General features: G+C 41.3%; 2 protein-coding genes across 6 annotated transcripts in view; both read right to left on the bottom strand.

The window, feature by feature from the left end:
- The window catches only part of cemip2 (cell migration inducing hyaluronidase 2), a 25,910-nt gene extending 15,891 nt beyond the window's left edge, over nucleotides 1-10,019 (bottom strand). The window contains exons 1-5 of one of the 4 annotated variants that reach the window (XM_026320708.2): nucleotides 9,872-10,019; nucleotides 3,604-3,955; nucleotides 3,293-3,433; nucleotides 2,603-3,170; nucleotides 352-521 (exon numbers count right to left, since the gene is read on the bottom strand). In XM_026320708.2, the coding sequence (XP_026176493.1) occupies nucleotides 352-521; nucleotides 2,603-3,170; nucleotides 3,293-3,433; nucleotides 3,604-3,955; nucleotides 9,872-9,988 (1,348 nt within the window). In that variant the 5' untranslated portion in view covers nucleotides 9,989-10,019. Of the gene's footprint in view, nucleotides 1-351; nucleotides 522-2,602; nucleotides 3,171-3,292; nucleotides 3,434-3,603; nucleotides 3,981-6,469; nucleotides 6,692-9,871 lie in introns of those variants that run through there. The other 3 variants (XM_026320711.1, XM_026320710.1, XM_026320709.1) reach the window with 3 other exon arrangements.
- abhd17b (abhydrolase domain containing 17B, depalmitoylase) lies at nucleotides 8,138-21,663 on the bottom strand. 2 transcript variants are annotated; one of them, XM_026320712.1, is made up of 4 exons: nucleotides 21,201-21,663; nucleotides 18,876-19,376; nucleotides 11,022-11,201; nucleotides 8,138-10,648 (listed from the first exon to the last, which is right to left on the bottom strand). In XM_026320712.1, the coding sequence occupies exons 2-4, from the start codon at nucleotides 19,340-19,342 to the stop codon at nucleotides 10,429-10,431; spliced, it is 867 nt and encodes a 288-aa protein (XP_026176497.1). In that variant the 5' UTR covers nucleotides 19,343-19,376; nucleotides 21,201-21,663; the 3' UTR covers nucleotides 8,138-10,428. The 2 variants fall into 2 exon arrangements, with proteins under 2 accessions (XP_026176497.1, XP_026176498.1); XM_026320713.1 differs by having other exon boundaries at nucleotides 18,876-19,352.

The following is a 21,663-nucleotide window of genomic DNA, read 5'->3' as shown; positions in this document are numbered from 1 at the left end:
TAGATCACCGAGCATTTGTGCAGAATGGGCGTGGTCTCTGTTCCATTTCAGTGTGGCACATGAAATGGTACCTGATGCCTGTGCCTACCAAAAGCCATGGCAAACTGACAAACATGTAGTCCAAGAGGCCCACGTAGGAGAGTAGTAAACCCAGACGGTGTTGTGTACATAACATTAATCTGGAAACACTAGATCCAAACATAACATTTCATGTTGTGACCTGTCCAAACATTCTGTGGTCAGAAAATTAAGTCAGCATATCCTCCCACCAGCCCACCACTTCTGATTATGAATAAATATAGTTTATGTTCAAACTGTTTTGAATTGATATGATCACAAGCTGGTGCTCACCATTCTTCCACTCGCTGTAGGCGGTGACTGAGAAACTCACTCCATCCACGGTGGTGAAGTTGCGTCTTGCTAGAGCTCTACCTCTGGTGTCATGGTTTTCATGTTCTCTGCCATCTTCAGTACACGACACTTTACCACCATCAACCACTGAGACCAAAGCCCAAGCCTGTCTGTAGATGAAAAGTGGGAGAGCGACAGAAAGGAGAGGGCGTCAGTTTCAAAGAGTATCTTCTTTCACATTTTCTTTCTTGCAGAACATTAAAATCAGGAATATCTATCACATGCAACAGGTAGTCAGATAAAACGTGTGACCTGATCAAAGTTTCTCTATGTTTGAGTGTCGGTGTGTGTCAGACAAGCGAATGAGGAAGGTTGACCACGTACACAAACCTCTTTCACTGAGACTATTCTACAGATTATAACCGAGAGACATTTATGTAGGGTATCTGTAAACATATTAAACCAGTCACTAATGTAATGCCCTGAAGGCAGAACGAATGCCTGTGATGAGCCTGAAGCAAAATAGGAGGACACAGAGGAGCAGGAGACTGAGTATTAGTGAATGACATGTAATAATAAAAAGATGCTCAGAGGCAGTAAACTAAAGAATATGAGAGAAGTTGAGGGATTGTAAAAAATGAGGATACAAGATTTTTGGAAGGAGCTCAGAGGAATAATGGATGTACCTGCCACGTCTAAAACTTCATTCAAACCATCCCTTCTCATTCTGTTGCACACTATTTTATATAGTAGGAATGCCAAGAAATGAAATGAGATTAAAATGATCAAATAAGGAGAGGCAAGAATGATTTGAGTGGTGGAGCCTGAGGGTGTGGATGATGAAAGGGACTGGGTGTACTTTTGAGGGCGTCTACTGAGATTTGTAGCCTTTAATATTTCAAATGTGCCCTATCTTATCTACCCGTATCTTCTTAAGAATTATTTTTTGTTGCCAAAGATTAGCTGAATGCGTCTGAACAGGTTTAAGGCCTTTTTCACTTTCATGAATACATTATAAGACCAGTGTTCTACACTATGGCATGACCTTTAAACCCTTAACCAACCCAAACTGAGGCTGACCAACATGACCTTCTCATACATCAAAGAAGACTCCCTTTCTGTCTTCAGGCTGCTAATATATGATCTGACCTGTGTAAGTGTAAATCAAACAGCAGGGAGTCCAGTAGTTAAAGGGGATAGAGTGGCTGTTTCGCTTCTGTTCTCGAGGTTATGTTTTTCCTTTTGCCACATTCTTGATGTTAATTGTTGTTTTAGCAACCTCATCATTTGACTGGAAGCAGCAAATGTGTGGAGGCTAGAGGTGGATTCACCACAGGCCAGCATGAGCGTGTGTTTATGTTAGTGTGAAGTGCTCTCCTGAGAGACAAACATTAAAAACACGGATTAATAGGCAAGAGGCAGGAGCCAACACATTCATGTATCTGCGCCAGGCAGACACAGAGTTCAACCTCAAGAACCACATCAACCCACTGAAAATTCAGAAGGTATATGGATCATGTGCAAGTTTGTAGCTGTCTATTTACGATCAAGTGTAAAGTAGAAGTTATAAGGGCCGGGGTTTATGAATAATGCCTAGGGCACCCAGAAGTTAGAACACTGACAAAATACTAAATGTTCTAAATATGTTTGAGCAACATTATCTGCAGCTTCTCTGCAGCGTGCCATTACAAGTCATAAATTGATCTTCACTTCATTATACTCAATCTTCAAGCCTTTACCACCCAACTCTTTCAGCATAAACTTGTTAAACTGTATGCTGTCTCATATATGCATGCTAAGTGTGTTCTTCCTACCATAGCTAATCCACAGAATGTTAAGATAAAAAGGATATGAAGAAAGTGCATATGAACAAGCATCTCTGAACATACATGGAGATCTACCTTATGATCTATTTAAACCACTGTGCCGTGGAAGTTAGGGGATTTGCCTTGGTACCCACTCACAGAGATGAAATGTGACACTGAAGAATCTGGTGTAGCACTTGGCTTTTCAGTCAACTAGGCCAAGATACACAAATACCTCAAGAGTAAAATGCTGCATTTAGACTTTCCATTGAAAGAAACACATGCATGCATGCATACATGTGCTTGAGTGACAGAAGATCTAATATCACGTAAAGCTAAAATCCAACTCTTTAAATAAAGACTGAAACTCACACACTTCACACAACAACATAAATACAAGCCCAGTAATACACTTACAATCTGTCCAGGGTGTATCCTGCATATACCTGTATTTTAGATCACGGACCAAGCTGCTGCCAAGCTTCTCTTCAATAGCACTCTTGGTTTCCTGGAGGAGACTTTTGATGGCCGAGTCTCCTACAGCCAGCGCAACAATGCGGCCTGCCGGCAGAGACCGAAGCAGCTGGGTGAGCCGTCGACTGTCGTTGTAGTACTCATGTGTGTCATAGCGCTCAGACAGCAACACAGCAGCAGTGTCCTGGTCCACAACACGCAGGTTGATACCTCTGCTGAAGTTCCGCTGATTGACATAATCCCCTGTGGCCAGCCCGGAGGCAGGGACACTTCGAGTCAGCAAAGACCAGGAAACTCTCTGAGTACCATGCAGCTCCAGAGTTCCTCCACTCTTAACGCCAATAAACTTGCGGCCCAAGCCAGGGACCTCAGGGAATGCCTTGTTGTCAGAGCGGCCCACAAGGGCGATAGTGGCATGAGAACGGTAGCGACATTTGGGAGCACCAATGTGAAGAGCTCCGCCATCTTCCATGAGGATGTAATGTGTTCTCAAGGTTATGTTTTTTGAGCCATCAGGACTGTCTGCAAAAACTACACAACCTGTGGTCAGAGGAATGACAAACATGTTGATCAGTGTTGAATATTGTGTCATATTTAATAAAAGTCAATCTGTCAGTGGTACACCTCAAAATAATACTTGTAATGCACCTTGATGTGCTTACCTCCTGACTGGATGGTTAGTGAACGGAAGGTAGCAGAAGACTCCAATCTCAACAAATGCCCTCTCCTGACAACAATATCCGTATCTGGTTGGTGGCCTGGATTCCAAATACTAAGGGATGTGTTGTGGTCTGGACAATTTCCTGCAAACATGACCATCATTAACAAATGAGGCAGTGACGTTCAAAAAAAAAAAAAAAAAAAGGCATATATAACAAGGAAGCCATGGGTTACATTAAGGGGGATATTTATACAAAAAAAACAAAGGTGTATTTTAAAAAAAAATAAAAAATCAGCAATTCGTAACACTTACCGTCGAACACGTCTCCAGTTCTAAGGCTAAGCACAAGGATAAGTGTGAGGAAGAAAACACCCATGGACACGCCAAAGCAGATCAGTGTGTTTTTTCTCCGCTGGAGGATCTGAGCACGTTCCCTGCGCTGGTTCTCCTCTGACAGGCTGAAAGAGGCTTGTCGGTTTGGTGGCGGGCCATGGGGTTTTATCGGTGGAGGTGGTGGAGCTTTGGCAGATGGCGGCAAGCGGACTGGGGCCACTCTCCCAGGGACATAACCCGGAGACCTCTGGTGATTGCCATGGGATGGAGCCACGAAGGCAGGGAAATGGCTGGGACCATCACTTGTCGGCATATTATATGTGTCTGCTACCTGAGAGGTGAAAAATTGAGAACGTCTGAAAGACACAAGAGATATATAATACATTTACAGTGTGGCTTAAAATGATGTCACCCTCTTTTTTCTCTCTCCTCAGAAAAGTTGAAAAATGCTGCTCAGCCTCAATATTTCAATCCAGTGTACTTTCCAAATGTCTGTCACATCTGCTTTTATGTTCATTAAGATTTTTTAAAAATTACTTTGATGGGGGTCTGTTGGACATATTGTTGTTGGACTTCTTTCAATTATCCTTGTTAACAACAAAATTATATGAATTACTCACAGTTTAAAACATCTGTATTGCACTCATTGATGAAATGAGGGAGTGAACGAAAAAGACTTCAAAGAGAAGATGTCAAAGAAGAAATCAAAAACACTAAAAAGCACATAAAATGAGAGTAAAAACAGTAGGAGGTGAAAGAAGAAAAGGGCTGATTTGGGAGAAACAAGCAATAAGTATCTTACTCATGGACCTCCACGTAAAGCCCTTGAGAGTGGATCTAAAAGACTATTAATCTATTCCTTCCAAAATAGTCAATTTATCCCCTGGATTGTTTGGCTTAAACTGAATGACACTGGCTGCTCTTGTCCACAGTAACGAAGGAGGTTGTGAATAATGGATCGCAACATTCCTCAGACTATGTTAACACAGCCATAACAGATGGCACCAATTACAATAGGGAAGGCGGAGAGAGCTCCAGCTTGAGTCTGCACTGCCTTCATTTCACACAAACAAACGCAAGTAGCACAAAGTGAAGTGAAGCCATGGACACGGACACACAGACACACAGACACACACACACAGGAAAATGCCATATGGACACACACCTGCACACACAAATACACTAATGGAGGAAATGACACAGCAGAAAAAAAGTGCTTAAGTGGCACTTTTCTTTAACACAAAACCCCTGTAATGACATCACCACATGATGGGTCTTCATAAACCAAATGTCAGGGAGTTCAAATTTTTACTCATCAGATTCAGGCCACATGACCTGAAAAATGACCACTTATTTTTAAGTGGTTTTTAAAAGTGCAAGACTGCAACAATAGGTTCTGTGGAAGCACAGTTTTTAACTCATTGGAGTGTGTATCATTATTTCACATGCAAAGATGTGTGCACAGACTCCCACACATACACACACAGACACAACTGACCATTGTCTTGTCAAGCCAATTAGCATTAATTTTAACCCAGAGTACAAAAAACACTCTAACTCAGAAACAAAGAGATGCACAAGAGCCCAGGCTCTTATGGAGACCATGATATAAGCTAGGCCTGACAGTAACTGCTTCATCCACTTGAGCTTTAATTATTTCATTAAAGTGCATCTGAACCAATATTTGTAAGGGTCATCTCCCCATTTAATCCTGAACTAAGATGTGGAACTTCATTTCCACATCTAAGCCTAAACAAAACCTAATCCACCTCAGCTGGAATGGTATCTTCATTACTCTTATATATCCCTTGGTCTCACAGACTAAGCCCTGCATTATAAGGACTCAATGGTAGCCCTGTGATTGCAGGGGGCCCCCAGGCTTCAGTCTTTATAACCCCACTCAGGCTCACATTCCTCTCCATAAAGAGCCGAGCTGCTCCTGCTCCCCTGCTAGTCTCACCTGTCAGAGCAAAAAGAGTTGTGGACTTACTCACCTCAGGGCTACTCCACGTCTGGAAATTACACCGATCACAGGGCTCCTAATGGACCTCATGCATTTCCTAAAAGTCAGGGACTGGTTCAATCCCGGCCTCATTCTCATATTTTCCTGCTTTCAGAGCTTCTGAATATCAAACAGATGTGGGGGGAAACCCTGGAGTCAAAGCGGGACAGACTATCACACATTCCTCAGCTCTAAAATCATTATTTACTTTGGAAATATGAATTGGCTGTGTGAACAATCACTGAGCCACGTGTTTCTTAAATTAATACAAAACTCTTACTACTGGACTGACGTACTAATATTACTAATATGGTGGGGTTATATTACCTGTGATGACTAATGGGATTGTTTGGACCGAAATGACTCAATCCTCAACACTTTAATTCACAATAAAGAAACACTATTTTCTTTTTAGAGAGTCCTGAGTAAATTCATCACTGAGCTCCGCAAAAGAGGAACCCCCAACCAGATACCATACTGACGTTACATACCAGAGATACATACCATAATGACCGTAAAACAATAGAGGTTCCGCAGTAGGAGGTAAGAGAGGTGAAGGTAAGAGATTAAAAAAAAAAAAAACAAGAGTTCAGTTTTGAGTTTCAGTCGCTTTTCTTCGCTGTACAGTGTGGAGGGGACGCGTAGCGACGAGGCGGACAACTTTTAAACACGTTAACTAGCTAAACCGTCCCTATCAACCGGTTTGTCAACACGCCGAAGAAAAACAGTTCACATGTTAACAACTCACAAGTCAAAGGTGTACCCCCTCAGACCCTCAGTCACCCCCAGCTGCTGACAGACACACACAGACCGACACAAAGTGGACGGACGGTGGGGTCGTACCGTTACCGTTGGAGAGACTGTCCTGCTCCACTCCGGCTCTGTCCATGCGCTCCCTGCCCAGCCGTCACAAACGCTGAGCCAGTGGTGAAGAGATAACTTAATACGCTCCCACCTTCGCAATTTTGATTTCCGCGTCCCTTTTTATATACTTTCCCTTCACATGGTGTTTTTTTCTGCTAATGGGCTGTCGTCGCTCCGTCGACCAGCCCACAGACACACCGAGAGGGGGGCAGGCTTGGAAGAGGGATAGTGACGATGCGTTCAAGGTTATGGGAAAATATAGAACAAACATAAACTCCGACACATAAACGGTCTAGTCGTAGTAGTAGATATTAATTTCCTATGGTGGTTTAGTAGTAGACTAATAAGTATTAATACTTAGCTCTCATGAGTACAGTCCAAGTCATCAATCTCTCCAAAGTCCCCCCCTATTAAAAATGTATTAGATTTTATTGTGATTATCATATAAAATGATTGTATTTATATTCTCAGATTACTTTCATTATGTCTTTATTGTACTATAAATAGACATGTTAGTTGGCAATAGTGACTGTGAAAATACTGGAATTAGCCTGTGCTCATTCTTCTTTTCCTTTTGGCTGCTCCTTTCAGGGGTCAATGGTTTTTAATTCTAGGGCGTAACTACCCCCACGTCCAGAAAAAACACCCCGATGACAATGACCTCAGCAGTCACAGCCTTCATAGTTAGAAGAGGAGTAGTAATAGTTACTGTTGTAGAAATAGCAGTACCTGTATTATTACAATCATCATATGAATTTATTGTTAGAAATAGTGGCTAGTATATTTCAATTTGTCATATTATATAAACAATGCTATATATTGTACATGTAGGTAGCCCACTAGCACTACTGAATCGTAAGACACGTCCATCCATTCATTGTCTCTAACCAATTAGTCCTAACCAGGGTCACAGGGATCTGCTGGAGCCTATCCCAGCTCTCTTTGGGTGAAAGGCAGGGGTACACCCTGGACAGGTCACCAGTCCATCACAGGGCCACATAGAGACAAACAACCTCACACACTCACACTCCTATGGGCAATTTTAGAGCGTAATACACGTCTCTTTCTTAAAGCTTAACAAAGGGATGTAGGGGTTTCCGTGGGGTCATGAACGAATCGCGAGGAGCATTGAAGCAGCGTGGAGTGAGGGGAGGGGCTTAAACCACGGCCACAGCGCCTCCTGCTGGTGCGAAAGAGAAAATATTCATCACTCTTCCGTGTCAGACCTGAGACTTGAAAACTTTTAAATTTAGAAATTTTGAATTCAGAAATATTGAAACACTGATAATCTCAGAAATATTGAGACACTGATAATCTCACTAATACAACAAGAGTTTGGTCTGTCGTACAAATAACTGTAGAATAACTCCTATAAATTTTATACACAATTTTCAAGAGCCACAATTTGCACATTGGCTCTATTTTACAAACTAAGACAAAACAAAATTAGGTAATCCCAAACATTTTGGGCTTGCTAAAAAGACACGACAAAGGGAGTGCAGAGTATATTGTTATCAACTTGCTCACATACTTGCATACAAAAACATGTCATTACTTGCTGTTATGACACAAGAGGTTCTATTTCCATCTAAAGAGATAAAGTTAAGAGTTCCCCTAAAATTAAAATGAAAAGTCACAAGTCAGGCAGTTCCTTAAATACAATTTTATTTTCGATATCCATGTTACTATGATAATATTGTTATTACATTAAAGTTCCATCTGTATTGAAATACATTATACAAAAATTAATCTAATCAAGTCAGATATTAGTCAAAAATCAATGTGAAAAGTCAAAATAATGGCCTACCTATCTAATAGTTGTTAAGAGTTTGAGAAGTAAGACCAACTACAGTTCAGGTGACGATAAAAGCTCATGAGAGAAAAATAGCAAAATGTGAAGTGTAAATATTATTTACAAAGTGAACATGAAAGAAAGCAGAACCTTATTATACTTATTAAAATATGAAAAAGTAGCTTTCATAACAACAGACTATAACCACACCAAGCTATCATTGCTTTCTCTCAACATGTAAATAAGCAGACCTGAATGTTTACAGTAGCACCCATTGTCTTATTGGTTAGTTGTCACTTACCAACAATATTTGACCTCTTTTGTGAACACAGGCTCAAGGGTAACACAGATAAAGTGAGTAAAAGTGAGTAATTAAGGTTTCCTATGCAAGTCTCAGTCTGTTGTACAGGTCAGAACAAGAGAAACTAGCCTTTTTGTGGCATGCAGTGACATTTGCATTTTGCACTGACAGTGCCATAATGCAGTTATCAGCTGGCTAAGATGTTGCTTTGCCACACTCAGCATTAAAGGGCAAATCAAAAGACAACAGTGGATCCAGAAACACCATGCAGACAGAAAGATAAAAGTTAAAAAAAAAAAAAAAAACCCTTTTGTTTCATTGTTTCATCCTTTAATGCTGACCCTCTTACACAAATCTACATTTTTTAAATTCATATGTACTAAAGTAAATGCTCCTTTATATCTTAAAATACAACACTGCGATTTTTAACAACAAAGTGTGACTGATTGATGCCGGCGTTCACTGTTCTGCTCTGACTGGCATTAGTGGTACAAGTCTTGATCAGTGCACCGAATGCAGCTGCTTTCACAGTAGTTACATTTTCTTAAATCATATAAAAAGAAACATCTAGAAAGATATGATCCAGGTACAAACATAAGATGTTCAATAACCACACACACACACAAATATTATTTATATTTATATATAAATAATATAATATGATATAATATATTATATAGTTTAACTTTATATCTTTAGACCCACAGGCAGAAAACACTGTCATAGGGCTTCATAACAGTTACTCTATCAGGGTGAATACATATTTCTAAGCAGGGGTTGGTTTTTCTCCACAAAACTGTCCAGCACTGCATTTTTCTGAAAACATCAAGTTCGTTGACTACTGTGTAGTGATACTGATATTACAGCAATAATACTTCCAGGTAAACTCAGAAGTAGGAACTGTGAAAACATTTTCAAAAGACAGTGAGGAAATTACCCATATCCTCTTTTTTTTTTAAATTTTTTTTTTATTTTTAAACTGGCTACATGAGCGGCAAACTGTACCATCAAACAGCTAACAGAGATTTGGAGATGTTTCTACTGTAGATGTCATTTATACAAAGTACACATCTTTGTGTGTAAGTCTCCTCTGCAATATATTGTACTAAACATTTGGCAACAATGGGCACAGCTAGATAATATGTCAGTTTGTCCTGTACACTTCTTCAGGGACAGCTGATAGCTGGTAGGTGCAAATATTATATCATGTACAATATAAAAATATAACAAACAGTAAACCAAGACCTTAAAAAATATATCATGGTGACTGCAGTGTGTGGGACCAAACCTGATCTGAAGCCAGATGGAGTTCACTTGGATAAGGGAGAATCTGGTCCATTTCTGGTCTAGTCCAGTTTGTAGTAAGGCTATTTCTCAGAACTGACTGGACTCCATTTACAACCATGGATCACATCCTTCTCAAAAGGCAGCAAAAATGTGACATCCACTCACACTCTCTCATATACTGCACGTACACGTCTGCATACGTCTACTTCCTCTTTCATTCACGCACTTTCACAATGTGCAATTTTCAACATGACATGAAAAAAAAATCTAAAAGCTAAACCAAACAATGGGTACTTATAAGTTCACAGCTGCAGTGGAGAGGACAGCATGGGCAAGCCTCGAGCTGGGGCAAACTGGAACTTCAAGGAGGAGAGGAGTTTTGTAATGAGAGAAGTCAACCACCATAAAGTCAGTACTACACAGAAACACTTCTACCTGTTACTTCACAAAACAGAAAAAAAAAAAAAAAAAAAGTCATTTGCTTTGTCCACCATCAAACCTTTCCTGAAAACCACTGCGTCTTCTCGTCTTCTCTCTCCACCCTCATTTCCAGCTCCTCTATAAGTTGACAAGCTCGTGTGCAACAAACTGCTTGAGCCTTTCCAGGTATTGTCCATAGAGCTCCACGTCGTTGTGCCCGGCCCCCTCCACCCAGAGCGGCTCCACTGGGCGCTGACAGCGTTCGTACAGTGCTAGACCATGGGAGAAGTCGATGACCTCATCCTCTGTACCATGGATCACCAGCACCGGTGACGTTACCTTGGAAATCTTGTCAATACTTTGGAGTGAGGAAAATAATTAAGACAGACAGGGAAAAGAAGATCTGGGTTTAGTTATTGCATTTATCAACACTATCAAAAATAAATAAATAAATAAGTAAAAGTTAGTTTGCTGACTGACCACCAGAGGAAGCTATTGAGATCATTTTTAAGCACCAAGACTGAATAAGATGCAAAACATTTCCTGAAACTGACACATCTAAACTTATAGTCCATGTTTGTGGGTTTTTGTGTGCGTATATGTGTTTTCCCTGATGCAAATTTATTGCTACAGAGTTTATTTTTAAATGTATATTTAAGTGTGTCAGTGCATGTTTGTGATACTTTTAGCTTGGCTTTCACACGTGCCATCTGTCCAGACAGTTCACTCACTTTGGGAAGGCATCAAAGCAGTATGTCTTCTTGGTGTCAGGGAAGGCCACTCTCATGCCTGAGGTGAGTGGGGAGTGCAGGATGACTGCGGCACTCTCATAACGGGAAGCCAGGTCCACAGAGGGCACGGTGCCAATGCTCTGGCCGTACACGATCACGTTCTCTGGTCGGATGCCATACCTGCGAGAAAAACAAAATATCACACTTGTGCTGATGGTAACGCAGTATTTACACTCTTAGTAGCCAAACATATTCAGGTTATTTTTGTGTTCTCTACCAGACTTTGGCAGGTGTCCAGTTTGGCCTTTTGTTAATTATAAAAAGCAGCTTGGCTGGTAAGATCGCACGAGTAAATGATATATTGTGGAATCCAGTAATTAGTGTCTGGTTTTCTTAAGCTGCTTCTCATAAAACAGTGTAACTATAATTCTTTAGGGAAAGCGTGTTTTGTACCCATCAGACAGTAAACACACTCGCTGCCAATTAGTCTCCCATCGTTCTCTCATTTCCCCCACATGCTGCTCCATAAGCAAACACACACCTGTGTGCTAACTGAGACTTACTCATACTCTATTATTGGCGCAAACGTCATGCCACAGTGACTCAGTGATTACAGACCCATCCTAAAACAAGCATCCCAGGATGTGATGCAGACAAGGTTCACTTTCCCCCTGCTCCTTTTCAAAGCAGCTAAACAATAAGGACCAGCAGTATAGTCTCATTATTTTGAAAGGAGGAGGAGGAATAAGAGCAAAACAGGTAGAAAGAGAGCATAAGACCACTGATACTGGGTCGAGGGTGCAGGAGACAGAGGGAGAGAGAGGCGAAAAGGGAAGCAAAGACATTCCACCGCTGATTATGGAGAACGTGACCCACTCCAGCAAGCAGTCAGCTGACGACCTGAAAGCTACTCTGAGAACACTGCATCCCTGTCTGCTGCTGCACTGCTAGATGGTGCATAGTAAACGGCTACAGTCGGCCTGACAAAATCTCTCCTCCACTCTATTATTAAAATTAGGAACACTGACATTACAGGCTCAACATTACAGCCTCGGCCGCTGCCCTCCTATAATACAGGGTGATGCACCATACATGAATGCCAAGTCTGACACCAAGCCACACTGCTCTGATGGATTATTATAATTATGAAGTCTACACACACATCTTACTACAAACTTTCTGCAGTAACACAAGCCTACTGCTACAAAAGGGCAAAAGACTAAAGTGCAGGCACAGCCACTTCAGACAGAAGAAAATGTGCACACACAGACATAGTCATTAGCAGGAATATAGGTGCTGTTTACCATTGGTGTGTCAGCTGGCCTTCACAGAGTATAAATAGGGATGGAAATACTGGCACAGCATGGGAAACTGTTAGCATCTACAAAGTGTAGAAAAAAAAAAAAATATTACAATAGTACTCTGATATGACCTGCTTAGGTCTAAGTTTCCCCCCCCAAAAAATCTGAAAACAAATAAATAAATCAAGCAACCAGAGACCACTGCTACTGTGCTGATTGTCCTAGAAGAAAGGAGGGTAAATTGCTTGGTGTACACAATTTTACTTTTGCTTTTCTATTCAATGTCTGTCACCACATCAGGCCAGTAAAACCACACACAAGACACACAAACACTCATGGATGTCAGTACAAGGTAATCCCTACACAAAGTCAGAGGGGAGGTTTTAAAAAAAACAAAAAAACAAAAACAAAAAACAAATCTTGGTCATCATGTGAACTGTTAACAGGCTATGGGATAGCTTGTTGATTTAACCATCTCATTTGACATGCTGTGCTGACATTTTTACACCTTAACATTCAGCAAGTAGAAGCATTATTTTGCCTAAGCACGTTTAAATACAATAAATAATGCAAGGCCTAAACATGTGACCTTCCACTGAATGACCCTGCAAATAAGTGAACAATTGCAGTGAAGATCAGATCATGTTAAAAGCCTGCACTACAAGCCACCTCCGCACTAATGAAACCCCTTCAAAACTAGTCTGCAATTTACCCCATTGCATTTCAGCATGAATAGACATCAATAAGCCACAGCAAAATATGCCCCATGATAATACTCCCCCCTTTCATCAATTCTGTCTCCTGACACCAATCCAATCTATTATGCATCACATCTTTCTTCATTCCCCTGTTTCGTCTACTGTTCCCCTTTGGCTGCCCACCTCTCGATCCCTGAAGACCAAAATATTCTCATTCCATAGCAGTCACTGTGACTAGTAGATATTTTAGGATATCCTGAACATATGTACAGGGATATTTAACAGATCAGTGTACCATCTGCACAGCAGGGGGATCCTTCACTGAAATGTTTCAGTGATGTGCCGTTATGCTTAGCACATTTTAACTCATTTGTGCTTCAACTGTGTACTTCCACTGTCTTTTCTGATTTGTCTTGGAAATATGTAAATGTTACGATTTCCATTTAATGCTCAAAAGGTCAGCAAGAGTGAATTAAATATGAAAGATGTGAGGAAGTATAATAAGGACTATGTTCCTGTTCTGCGCTGAGAGGGACACTCCACCCAACTGACTTAACAGGCACAGCAGCTTTTGTCTCGTGGCTTCAATCAGCCCAGCCCCCCACTGAGATTTCAATAAATAAAAGTAAACAATCGCTCACTGTAAATGGTCGGTTACCTCTGTGGATCCATGCTTGTAAGAATTTTTCCCCCACTATTGAATGTCTGAAGATGGATGAGTTTTGATTTAGATCAATAAGATGACTGACCAGGAAGTGAGTTTTTCCTATTTGTTTTTATTGGCCACAGTGTGGGAAGACCTCGATCTAAAAGCTCATTGGAAATCGGTTGCTAGGCTACTACTCAATATTAGACTAGCAGGATTGACTGCTGGCCCGCCTCCATCTGAGAGGGCAAAGAAAATGACACAGTGCCCTTCTGTAGTGGAAAACACACGCACGCACATAAATGCACGCGCAGACACAGACAGACGTGCACGCGCGCACATGCACGCGCGCACACACCATGTAAAAGAGAGGAAGTGGGCTAAGGCCTTTTGTCATCTTGGTTACTTTTCAGTAAATAAACTGTCTTTTTCACTGGTTTCTTTCTTTTAATGTGCTACAACAAATTGTAGGACAACACATTCCTATGTATAATCTTTCATATGATAATGGAGGCTGGGTAAAACCCCCTGACGCATGCAAATGAATCATCTCACCCACTCCCTGCTCAGGTGAAGGGAGTGCCTCATCCACTGTGACTGAACAAAAAAAACAAAAAGAACAGAGGAGGAGTGTGTGCCGGTGTGCCTGGCTGAGCATTTGCGCTTAGCAAAGTGACAGGTGGCTGCCCTGAGTCATATGACAGCGGAGTAAAGTGAAAGCACAAGCTACACAGCCTACACAAGCGCCTTGACACTCAAGGGAAGCCAACAGAATTTGCTGTTGGCTGAATCATAAGAAGAAGAAGATTTGCTGACATAAAAAACCAAAGCAGAGGCAGACAAGGCCAGGACAAAAAAAGATGAAGTACAACAAGAAAAGAGATAAGATAGCCACTTTTTCACACTGTGCATTTCATCTAACATGACAGAAATGCAACTAAAGTGAGGCCATGCACAGAGGCCCTTTGATGTTATAAACACAATGCAGCTGATTCATGTTCAGCCGGGTCAAAAGGCTGAGTTGTACTGTTTTTCTATCACATAAGTTAGTTAATTACGAATGTGCCACAGCCCCCGACCCATTACAGACATTATATACAAAAAACTGGGTCAAAAGGCAGAAAACATGATAATATATTTTACGGACCCTAATTACTTCAAGCTTTTAAAGAGGCTACACTAAAAGGTTATGTACATACAAATGTGGAAAAGTATGTTAGAAATATTCAGAAAATTGCACATAAAACACACATTTTCCTTCTTAACTTCTATTTGTGCTCAAAAACCTGAAAAAAAAAACGCATTTTATTTCTGTGAATTTGTTCTGGAAAGCTCTGAAACATCATGGATAACTGTCTTTATTGTCTAGGAAAAGGGTAAAGTTGCAGCCAGGGATCAATGTCAAAGTAAAGTGCTTATTGAGCTGATATAACATCAGGGGGTAGCGTGTATAGGCAATATAGGAAGTACTCTCGAGACAAAAAATATCCTGGAGCTCTCGCAGATAGAGATTTGGTGGAGCCAAAAAAGCATGCAAATACAAAACAAAAAAAACATATGGTATTTAAAAACATATATATATATATATATATATTTCATTTCAAATAAAGAATAGAACATCCTGAGCCAGATGTCTTTGTGCTCAACTCCATCATGACAATTCCCTCACGCACCATAAAAGTTGCCACATCACACTATTACATAATGTTGCACTTTCATAACCACATGACCCTATTTTTTTTTTTTTTTTTTTAAAAAGAGTCAGAGCTTTTGGTAACATTAAGGCTTGTTTTCATCCTTATTACTAATGTGTAAGTGACAAAACAGAGTTGACAGGCAGCAGAGTTGACATGGCATTGATGTTCTTATGTCTATTATCTACAAAAATAACACTCAGGATTAATGATTGCATCACTTATGACATGGACATGACATAACATGTAGAAAAACAATTAAATGTACAGCTAGCTGAATGTCCTGCACCTCCAGTATCGGCAGTGTATACACACACGACATTTATACACCTTTCTTCCCATCACAAAGAAACTGGCTTCAGGAAGAACAGCCACAAACAAAAGTCTTAAGCCTCAGAATGTCATAACCTGTTCCTACAGAGACCTAGTCCTTTATTTGCCAAAGTCTATACATTATGATGGAGTGAAAAGGTAATTACAAAAAGTAGAGAAAGCGAAAGAAAAGAATAAGCATCCAACCCTGTACAACTTGTTCTTATTGTTTTCAGGGGGGGAATTCAGTCCAACTGTGCTGAGGGACTGTAAACTCTGGGACTGTAAGGCACAGGACATGCTGTATGCACACAAGTAGCAACTTCTTGAACATCAAGTAATTTTATTGTTCTTAAAACTCTCATTTTATCTTCAAGAGGTTTCTTCCCTAAGAAAATCGTTACCATACTTGCTATTCCCTTTTTTTAATAAACAGCTCATTTATGTCACATGCAGAAACAGTTTGCTTGTTCCACCTATTACATCCCTGGAGCCTTAATGTAACACCCCCCCATCCGATTAAGGTGTATGGCCTCAGAAATTAAGACGCTAATTGAAAAAAATATATAAATATATTTTAATTTACATACCATATCTCCACCAAGAGTAAAAACAGTGCCTGGGCAACACGGCATATAGAAAACAGAAAAAAATAGGGAAGAAGTAGGTCGCACTAGGTCAAGCTATGTAACTAAACTTATCTAATAAAAGTAGCCTGCAGTTATGGTTTGCAATTATATCATGGATTGGTGTCACCACTTCCTGTCCCACACACAAATTGCCAAACATAATCTAATAAACTAGCAGTTCTTTTCTGCTCAGATTAAATGAAATTTCAAGGCTAATATCTGTGCTCGTCACAACTGTGTGGGAGCAGGACACTCAGTGTATCATCTAAGATAAAAAGTAAGTCAACTGGAGAAAGAAAGAAAAAAAATAAAAAATAAAAAAATAAAAACCCAACTTGCTCTTGCTTTTCTCCTTCTTTTCTGTCACACTGAACACTTTAAATAATACTTTGGTAAGCTGTTTGGGTAGTGTTCCCGGAAATGAAGTTTGCTAAATTGAAACGTGAATGACTGAAACTCTTCCACATTAAAGCGAAGGAATGTATTTGAGCACACCCATGAACGCAACATTTCAGGCCACCAGAAAAGCAGGTTCTTCTTCACAGACCCCACTTCCTGTATGCACAGTCTTTATGATCAAAAGCTTCCTGTTTAACTTACCATCTTCCTTATTTAATCAAGGTCCTTTATGTAAACAAGATTATAAGAAGATTTTGTAAAATGGTAGAGATTGTGTTAAATGTCAGCGATGGGCTGACAGATCCACAGCAACTCAGTAGGTAAAAAGACAGCATGATTTTGGTGCCAGAGGCTCCAACAGTAATGTCCATCACCAGCACTTTAAAACCTCTGCAGTGCCAACACCTTTATTTACCACAGAAAGAACATACACCCAACATCAGCAGTGCCATAAGGGAGGCCTAGTTTTGGCTGACTACCTTTCCAGCATTTTTTGGTTTCCCCGAGCGAACGTTCCCCCATGACCCCCTCTAGGTCATTTGTTTCTTTTCCAAAAGGAAGTACAAAAAAAAGATAAAACACTAGTGGCTCACTGGATGAACTTTTTTCCTCCTCATCCACATAAACACAACTGTGATGCGGGCACAGTATTTTCTCACACACCGCACTGTACACTCCCCCACATCCTGTTCTCAGTCGAAACAGGTGTGCAGCGACAGCATCTGTCACATGTGCACTTGTGTAGTAGTGTTGCAACTAACAACTGAGAAGTCTTGCTTGAAGACAAATAATTTGAATGATCTGAAAGGCTGCCAATTGCTTTTTAAATTTCATTTATTACTCAACTGATTGTTTCAGCTCTACATACATACACCTGAGCATGTGTGTATTGAATGTCTCAAAAACAGAGGTGCTTGTGACTCATCCCTAAAGACAATGTCTGTAGTGTTACAAAAGACAAAAGGAGGAGATGATGAGAGTGTGAAAGACAATAAGCAGAGGCCTTTAAACATGGATGGAAGGAATTGAGGGACATGTGGACAGACTGATCAACACTGCTTCCATGTGGACAGGCACATGGAGGGGGGGTCCTCCTGAAGCTGAGATAACATTTAAAACATTTAGAAGACAGGATGGTAAATTTAAGAAAAACTGTTTCCCAGGGGTGTAGTTTGAGATCTATAAGCTATGTTACAAGATACCAATTTGCCAAATCAGTGGAAGTCAATACCAGCCCATACATGAGCAAACTGATAGTCTATTCATAGCCTGGAGAACAAAAAGTTACAAGCAGAGCGCCCACTCACACCTACATATGGGTGGCCAGCATAATCATAGAAACCACGCTCCCGATTATCGCCTACATGAACATCATGCCGTCCCTACTACACTTGCAGTCCTCATCTCTCCACCCATGATTTTATCAAGTTCAGTCTAATAAGCCTCGCTCCTTCTGAACAGTCTGAACATTTTCTTCCTCTAACTCTGTTGTGTTATATATGTTATATCTTCATGGCTATATGATTTTCCTCATCAATAGTCAAAGCCCAGTTTCGTCTTGTTTCATTTCACAGGAGCTTTTAACTTCAGTTGGCCCAGACAATAATTAGGCAAATTGTGAAACTTCCCCATAGCTGCAGGCAGAAAAGAGAGGTTTCCACCGCTGTTACTCATAACAATGTCACTCGCTCACAATGCAAAACCTTTCAATGAAACTGACGTGAACAGACATGACTCTTTTCTTGCTGTTTACACAGCTTACGGCCTAATTTGTCACTTAACAGCTTTACAGGGAAGATTAGACAAAACTGTTCATGCTAAAGTTCTCATGCAAAGTTGCTTGCATTATTTACTCCTGTTACGTCACTTCTCCTTTCCCTGTAAGATTAGGGTTGTGCTACTATATCATGCATGCAGGTTAAAACCATGCAATGCGTCACGCCTCATCTACACTTTGTTGTATTTTTATATCAGCGTAGATCCTGTCACTAAGTAGCTTGTTCAGGATGCATGACACATTACAGCTACACAGGCTTTTGTCTCCACTTTTACATAAATCAATTATAGCGTCTGTGTGCTACTTAATTACTCTCACTTCATTCCTCATATCCAAGTACTCCATCTTTCTTCTCAAATAGAGGTTGCCAGATATCCTCTACCTTCATCTTGCCTTACCTTGATCGGAGTGCGTGCCAGGCAGCATCCACATCAGCATATAGGTTTTTCTCAGAGGGTTTCCCAGAACTCGCCCCGTATCCCGAGTAGTCATAGGAGAAGACGTTGCAGTTAATCCGTGAACCCAAGCCAATGTAGAAGCTGCTCATCTGGCCCAAGTCCACTGCGTTTCCATGGGAGAATAATAGCGTGTAACGTGCGTTTGGTGAGCAGCGGACAAACATGCAGGCAATGCGGTTCCCTCTTGATGTGCGTGTCATGAAACACTCAATGGCGTCCTTCTCACGGGTAGAGTACTGCCAGTCGGCACGCTCGGACAGGTGCAGTGTCCATCGGCTGCCACTGTCATCACACATGAGGCTGTATGTGGGCTCTGGGGGCAGGAAGGCCAGCTTGGAAGCAATCTTGCTAGGGCACGGAGGACAGCAGAACAGGCAACATAGCTCGCTGAGGGATAAGTGGTTCATCCTCAAAACACTGTGACAGGGAGAGTGACAGTGGCTAAAATAGAGACAAATACACTTCATCAGTAGGTTAAATGTAAAAAATTACCATTGAGAACTAAGAAAACAGATAAACACATTGGAAAGGCTATCTCAAACAACTAAAACACTAATTTACCACTGGATTCCCTCTAGGTTGGTCACATGGAAAACACCACAAAAAATTTGGTACTCTGAATGAAAAATGTTCTTTCCAAGAATATAAACACTTGTCTTTTGTTGGGTGGAAAAGAAGAAGGTGGCCTAAGACTGGAGGCCAAAGTCGGGCTGCTGTTTTTTTTTTTTTTCCTTTAATAATACACCATCAATTCCCATCTTCAAAAAGCATGGCCCTCTTCAGCCAGGATTACATATAAAGCATACAGCAGTGATTCTGATTGAGAGTTTGTTCTTCAGTTGCCCTAAAGCTCCAAAATCACTCAGAGTATTGACTTAAAAAGCTTTCTTCTTCCACCCTGCATCTGGGCCCCCACCTAAGGCTACCTCTTAGATATTCCAGGTGCCTTTGAATTAGAGCACGCAGCAGTGGAGATGTCAGCAGCTCATGTTTTGGTGACACTGAAGCTGGTTGGTTGAGATGAAAAAATGTGGTTCAGGAAAACTTAAAATACTTTGTAATATGACTCCTGAATCTATACATACTTCTCTGAATCCGAAGAAATTAATCATTATGCCAGGTTACACTAATACGCTGTGAATTGTATTTCCAATGATGGTGGTAGAATTAAAACATTACCATCTATTACAGCTTTGTACATCAGGACAAACCACTTCTTCTCTGCTCTTGATTACAAAGTTCGAGGTTTCAGGGTAAGACCTAATTTCAAGTCCTGCCACATATTCCTGAAACGGCTGAGGTCTGGCCACTCCAGGACATGATTACCGTTTTAACTCCATGGCTGCACAGGTTTAAATTAGTGTCAGGAGCTGCAACTCCTTGGAGCTTTTCAGGTTGTGCTGTAGAAGACAACCCAACAGCATAACATCATGACAGTGGCTTCAAGGTGGAGATCATGTGCTGCTGCTGTTGTGCAGCATTTGGCATATACTATAAAACTGAGAGCAAAAAGCTAAATCTTAACAGAGCCTTCTCCCAGTTCAGTTTATCCTTGTCCATGCCACTGGCAAACATCAGACAGACAGGATGTCATGTGAGTTTCTTTTTTCTAATCAGTGACTTACTCTGCCTGTTGGCCTCACCAGTATTCCTCCTGCACACTTCATTTTCTAACTTACCCTTTAGCAGTTTACACTGTAAGCTGCCCTTACCATACTCCGTGGAACAGTCATAGCTTTGGGAAGTTTCAAATGATAGTTTGTAATGGATTTGTTTGGCACTACGCTCCTTTGTCCTCATGAAGCAGCTTTACAAGAAAACTGGCTAAACAGCAGGTGGACATTTCAGATACAAGTGTACTAAACAATAACAAACACATATCACTTGTTGCACGTTGATTACACACAGGTGATCTTAACTAACTGTGTGTCACTCACACTGCATTGGCTGACTGTACCAGAGATGCTGTGGGTGAAAACTACTACTGCAAGATGCTGTCACGTCCCAAAGGAGCATGCGGCAGCAAAATACATAGTGCAGGCTGTGTGTTTCCAGTGGTGGGCAAAAATACTCCATAAAACCCCAGCCATGGGGGCAAGCTGGAGCCTCACGCACGCACGCACGGACGCACTCAAATGGTGGCGGAGGCAGCAATATGTTCAGGGAGAGTACACTGATTCTGGGTTGGTTTAATTTCAAACAACACCAAACAAGAGTTGGTGGGTTCGTGTTTAAACCTGGGCACGGACACGGTCATCAGCTTACCTGGACGGCGGCTGGGCGCTTGGTTCTATGTCGAGGTGACAGTACCGTCACCAGGTGTTATCTTCGCACCAACTTATCTTATATTACCAACGCCAGGCGATTGGCAGGGCTGTCCTGGGCCAGATTATCCCGTGCTCCGTGTCCCGTTTGTTAGCGGTGTCACACACGGTGTTTGTATTCCTCTTGGCACCGCAGCTGTTGACTTACTACGAGCTAGCCGCTTCGTCCTCCGGTCCAGACAGCGTCCCAAAGTGTCGAGTCCGGCTCCTACGCTCGGTTTTCGTCTCAACATATGGTCCTGAATGACACCGAGTTTAACTCAATCATAACGTCCAGATCTCCACAGCTAAGCGGTCGCATGAGTGTATTTGATAAAGGCGTAAAACTGTCCAGATTACCGACACCGCTCCGTGGTGCTTGTGCCAAACAATTAACAGCAGTGACACTTGGCTCCGCTTTATCC

Source organism: Mastacembelus armatus, chromosome 9 (assembly GCF_900324485.2).
Source record: "Mastacembelus armatus chromosome 9, fMasArm1.2, whole genome shotgun sequence".
NCBI lineage: Eukaryota > Metazoa > Chordata > Actinopteri > Synbranchiformes > Mastacembelidae > Mastacembelus > Mastacembelus armatus.
This window is presented reverse-complemented; position numbering and strand designations above follow the sequence as displayed.

Coding starts and splice junctions, on each gene's coding strand:
- abhd17b (XM_026320712.1), bottom strand. CDS start 19,342: ATGAACCACTTATCCCTCAGCGAGCTATGTTGCCTGTTCTGCTGTCCT. Junction 11,202..18,875: donor TGGCACGCACTCCGATCAAG/GTAAGGCAAGAT, acceptor TTTTTCTCGCAG/GTATGGCATCCGACCAGAGA. Junction 10,649..11,021: donor TGCTTTGATGCCTTCCCAAA/GTGAGTGAACTG, acceptor CTCACTCCAAAG/TATTGACAAGATTTCCAAGG.